Source organism: Cupressus sempervirens, chromosome 10 (genome assembly GCF_028749045.1).
Source record: "Cupressus sempervirens isolate cs-2001-9-10 chromosome 10, ASM2874904v1, whole genome shotgun sequence".
Classification (NCBI taxonomy): Eukaryota; Viridiplantae; Streptophyta; class Pinopsida; order Cupressales; family Cupressaceae; genus Cupressus; species Cupressus sempervirens.
Genome location: NC_143127.1, coordinates 749,146,671 through 749,152,806, shown reverse-complemented (window position 1 = coordinate 749,152,806; position 6,136 = coordinate 749,146,671). Strand labels below are relative to the sequence as shown.

The 6,136-nt window shown below is 27.4% G+C and overlaps 1 protein-coding gene across 1 annotated transcript; it reads left to right on the top strand.

Moving 5' to 3' along the window:
• Window positions 1–1,160: 1,160 nt before the first annotated feature.
• On the top strand, window positions 1,161–1,676 carry LOC149536055 (dirigent protein 11-like). Its single transcript, XM_089806224.1, has one exon. It carries the CDS (start codon window positions 1,161–1,163, stop codon window positions 1,674–1,676), a length of 516 nt encoding a protein of 171 aa, XP_089662350.1.
• The last annotated feature ends 4,460 nt before the right edge of the window (window positions 1,677–6,136 follow it).

Below are 6,136 nucleotides of genomic sequence, written 5' to 3'. Positions count from 1 at the left end.
GTATGTATGTATGTATGTATGTATGTATGTATGTATGTATGTATGTATGTATGTATGTATGTATGTATGTATGTATATATATATATATATATATATATATATATATGAATCATATGTTCCAATATAAAATGAATATATCTAAAAAAAATGATAAATTGACTTATAAATTTCACTTTATATAAAATAAAATATTTATTAATATATAATAATAGTAAACCATTCCATTAAAAACCCTCAAACTATATACAAATTAAGAAAATATATACAAAGTTCAACACACCTAGCCACATATCATAATAGATTGTGAGCATGTCATTGATCTTGTGATAGTTCTTGTGATCCTTGAGTGACTTCATCTCTTATCACAAATTCTGACCTAATCTCCAATGTTCTTTCAATAAATTAAGAAGTGGAAAAAAAATCACATAGAATAAGAAAAGGAGGATACAAAAGTCTAAAGATCCCATACCTACCAACATTATTAGGTGTGCCAACTTTTAATTAGGTTGTATTTCTCTCTGAAACAATTATATTTTCTCCTATCTATAAATTCAAATCACTCATTAAACTTACTATAAAACTGCATGATTTCTACCTCACCCGTAAATTCAACATTTTTTCTAATGGCTTCCAACAAGATCTTTTGTCAATCACTTTTATTTGTGCTTATTAGCATTACAAATTCTAGTACATTGCACAAGATCTATATGGTTATTTACGTGCATTGGAAAGTAATCCATGTAATTAATTCCATCAAAATATTATGAAACAAAATAAAAATTAATAACATATATAAATTTCAACACACTAGCCAAATATCATAATAGATCAAGGGAACACATTGTTGATCCATAGTTCTTGTGATATTTGAGTGACTTCATCTCTTATTAATAAATTCTGACCTAATCTCCAATTTCCATTAAATAAATTAAGAAGAGGCAAAAAAGAAAAACACATGGGATAAGAAAGGGAGACAAAAGTCAAAAGATTTTGTACCCACCATTATTATTATTAGGTGCGTTAACTTTTAATTAGGTCCTACTATTTTCTAAAACAAATTTGTTTTCTATTTCCTATCTATAAATTCAAATCACTCGCAAAACCTACTTTTAAAAAGTACATGATTTCAACCTCATACATGCATTCAACAATTTGTTTTAATGGCTTCCAATAAGGCATTGTCTTTGGCACTTTTATTTTTCCTGGCCAACATTGTAAATGCAAGTGAAATGATCAACATGGTTATTTATGTGCATGGAATGAAATCCACACAAGTAATAGTGGCAGGAGTAAATGGGTCTTCTTCAAAAATAAACAAATTTGGCACCACTATGGTGGTGGATGATTTGGTGACTGAGAAACCTGAAATTGAGTCGAATGTGGTTGGTAGCTCAAAGGGGTTATATTTTTTTGGAGATGAGAGTGGAGTTGGAGGTTGTAGTAGCACATTTTTGATTAACATTGTGTTTGAGAATGATAAGAATAAGAGTCAGAGTTATGACACTTTTCAGTTGCTCGGAGTTCATGAATTTAATGCCTCAAAATATGAAGCTACAGTGGTTGGAGGAACTGGAAAGTATAGATTTGCTGGTGGGTATGCCATTATTTCAATGGAAGCTATTCATGATTTCCACACTATACTTAAATTTGATATCAAATTAAATGTATTTGGGTGAATTTGACTTCATGTTTAAGTTATTTTGATTTTTACAATGTATTCCAGATACATATATTAGTTAGAGATGCAATGAAACTATGTAGTGTGAATTTAATGTTAGTATAAGTAATGGGAATAAGATTTCCTCATATGTGTTTGATCTCTTGGTGTAGTGTCGAGGTTGGACAAAGTATGTAAATGAAATAAAATGTTCACAAATCAAATGTATGTTTGATGATAGTAGTTGAAGTAAAATCAAATGGTATCAATATATTATGTTATTATGTGTGTAGGATTTCTATTTCATTTCTTAATTTTCATTTAATTGTTTTTAGTAATGGTGATGAACAATAATATTATTATCTTTTTCTAATTAATATTAAAAATATATGATTATAGAGAATTTGGAAAAATAAGTTTTGGAGGTGATTTCACATTAGAATGAATAAAATTTAAAAATTAGATAAGTGTATACAGATGATAAAATTGAGGGTCAAAAGGTCAAATAGAATTTTCATCAGTATTAAAATTAGAATTGTCACATTAGTCTAGTTCCTAAATTACTAAACTTTTTTTTGTTAAATTAAGTTTGAGATCATGAAATGTTATGCAGACGTAAAATTCCTCCTAATTGACATACTATTCTATATTTGATTGATATTGTCAAATTTATTTATATGATTTGTTGAGTTTGGTTTATATTTTGTATGTTTTCCACCTATATTTGTATAATGTATTCAATTTGATTTTTGATGATTGTGTAATACATATTATTTAATTATAAACAAAATTAGATGTTGTTTATTTGGTTAGTGCATTCTTAATTTTATTGCTTATAATTTTTTTGTTTAAGTTGTATTGCTAATTGTACATCGTAAACTTATTTATCCACTTGAACACATTAGAGATTGTTTATTATATTAATGATCTATTAGACTAGAAATAACATCGATACATTGTTAGATGTCACAATCTATAATTTAGTAGATATTATTTTCTTTTATCATTCAAATAGACATCACAGTCTATAATTTAATAGTTATTATTTTCTTGTATGATCCAAATAACTACTTTGTTGATAGATACATGATTCGGTTGGGTGATTAAGATGGAATTTTTTTTTTTTTTTTGTCAAATAATAACATTTTTTTACACATAGAAGTATAAATTTGAATAAAAACTTTGTTATATCCAATTACTCTTGAATCCAAGGACCAAACAATTTTTCCCTAAAAAAATTCCTATTCATGAAAAATTTATTGACCTAAGTTTAAATAATCTTTTCACATTTAAAGAAACATAATATCATTTTAAAATTCCAAAAAGTGGAAAATGTCTACTAACCCCTAAATACTAACGAAATTGTGAACCACTTAGAAATATAGATTACTCTATGACAAAAGAAAAGTCAATCCAAAATCAATGTGGAAGAAATTTATAATTTTATCCCTTTATTTATCAATTTCTACCTTCAATCCTGAGTGAAATTCATAAGACTCAACTACAAATTCTAATAAAATAGGCAATAGGCTCAACACTATTCAGTAATTAAAGACAAGATAATGCAACATCAATAAGGCACGTAGCCTTCTTCACTAGGAGCTCCACAAAAATAAGGGGGAATTACATTTTGATTAATCTATATACTTGATAACAACATATTGAACACAAATAGAAACTTCTAGCATCATAAATTCTCAAATTAGTGCAATGGGATTTTATATTCATTTTTCAAACATATAATCCCATCACAATTTCAAATAGTAATGAGAATTAAATTTTATTTGTCCTTACAACATAATATAAAATGGTGTTAAAGATGAATATTTGTTGCCTTTTAGAATGTGTTGCCTTTGCACCCTACACCATTGTCTAATCTACGTGGAAGTAGAGTATGGAAACCATATAATGTAATCAATTTTATCAGCAATTTTACAGTAAATTATGATTAAATTGACTAATAATATTATCAACATTCATAGTTATCATTTAAAAATATTTAATTCTTTTTCTTTAGAGAAAGCATAAAAATGATGAACATGTTTAACAATAACACAAACATAATTTATACTACATTCATTTGAATGTGTGAATACAAATTTAGGGCAATAAAAACATTTATGACATGACAAAAACAAATTATATTTTTTGTATCATGAGTTCATTTATTTTATATGGAATTAATATATGAAGTTTATTGGCTCATAGCATGGCATCTTTTATGCTCTCACTAATAACATTCAAAGGGAAATTAATGTATGATCTTTGTATTCTTTTTATAACATAAGGAATAGAAAAATATTAGGATCATTTACAAAATTAGATTATAAAAAAAAAGTATTAAAATCCTAACTAATCTCAAGAAAAATAGGAAAGCTTGCAAGACTTTCCAACCCTAGATTTTTGGAGTAGATTATTAGACCTTCACAAGTGTTAGAAAATGTTTTTTGCAAAAAACAGTAATGTGTCTCTCACATACAAAAAAAAATTCAAATCCTAACTAATCTTAGAAGAAAAAACTTGCAAGGCTCTGTAACCCTAAATTTTTTGAGTAGATTATTAGACCTTCGCAAGTGCTAGAAAGAGTTGTTGCAAAAATTAGTGATATGTCTCGCATATTCTATTGCTAGAACATTATCAAAAAGTATTTTGAAAAGGGAATAAGGAAAAAAAAAAATTTAAAAAAAAAAGATTATGGGACCACCACTATTTAATCTTTTGCTCGAATTTTCTTCCTTATTCTTTGTGTAATTTTCCTATATCAATACTTTTTTCTCACTGAACTAGTCAAACTTCTTTAAAAGAAGTCTCTATATGTAACAAACTTCCTCCATATTACATATGTTATAGCATGGGATTTTGAGATAAATTGGATGAAGTTGATATCAAATATGAATTTTTATTTTATTTTAATAATTTCATCGAACTCGTGAACATTAATATCCCTATAAAAAATTAAAAGCATTTTAATGGTTATGCAAATTTGATAAACTCCACCATCCAACTAATTCCACCTTTAAATTTTTTGTCCTTTCCTAGGATATGAGGAACTAGTGGGGGATTAAGACCCAACAATTAATGCTCCTTACTCTTTATTAATTGTCCATTGCCTTAAATTGACTTTAACTTGGTCTTCATGATGACTGAAGGTAAGTCATATATGTAGTTTGCAACTAGATTTACTTGACCTATTAACATTTTCCTAGTATATCAATTATCGTATAATGGTTTTCAGAGATCTACATAATCAACATAAATATTTTTATATTATAATAAGGTGAATAACAAGAATAATAAATTTGAGCCTTGCTCTTAATATTTTCTATTTATTTCTGAAGAACCTATATTAATATAAACACACTTTTTTTGGCATGTCCTCTTCAAGATCCTCAAGTTTACTAGCATATTCATCGATATTATTTTTAGTGTTTAGAGCCATAACCACTTCCTTTGATGTTGGTTTCCTATTTCTTTTTTATTTGGAGGATGTGGGAGAAGTTGTGATGCATGTTGAGAAATCACAAAGCCAAGGCCTAAGATAAATCATTAATAATTCATATCCCAAGCCCTTTCCTAATATTGGCTTGGTAATATTTCTCTATTATAATCAAATATATAAGCTCTGAATTTTGGATCAATTTTAGTAACATTGAGTAGAGGACCAAGTGACACAAAATTGAGTAGTTCTTGAAATTAATTTTTTTTTGGGTATTTTTGCATATGAATTAATTATAAGGTTGTACATAATCATGATGAGAATCTCTACATAATAATAAGCTATTTTTGAATATGATTCAAATCCAAAGCCCTTGTCCAAGATGCTTCATATCCCAATTCCTTGTTTAGTATTGGATTGGTAATGTTTCCCCATTATTATTTATACCATGTTAAATTTGATGAATTTAATTTTAGTGATTGATAACTTCTCTTTAATTTACTTGCATAATACACTTTCATTATGGATACACTTAATTCACTTTCCCTAACTATTTCTTAGGAAAAATTGGGGTAGAATCTAACACATCCTCCTTAATCACCCCATCTTGTCCAAAAAATGAGGTAGGATCTAATCTCTATGCATCATCCTCTTCATCTCCTTCATTAGGACTATTTCTCATTCATATCACATGTTCTCAATTTTTTGACCATTTAATCCTGGACCTATTCTACATTTAGAATCCCAAAGGCTTTCCCTTGATTTATTCCTCTATAGATCAAGATCAAAAGGTACATAAGGCATTTACTTCATGGGGTCTTGAAACCAAATCAAAATTAAAGGACTTTCATTCCTAGAGTAGTTAGACCTTGCAAGATTTAAAATCACAAAATCATTATAAAATAACCTTATTTAATTCATTTGGAAATAAGAATAAGGAATCACATAATCAAACCTTGGTGTACATCCCAATTCGATATAGAGAAATTGAAAAGTAGAAACCAAAGACATCAAACTATCCATTAAAAAAAGAGGCTCATCAT

Excerpts from the sequence above, each read along its gene's own strand:
- LOC149536055 (XM_089806224.1), top strand. The coding sequence starts at position 1,161 with ATGGCTTCCAATAAGGCATTGTCTTTGGCACTTTTATTTTTCCTGGCC.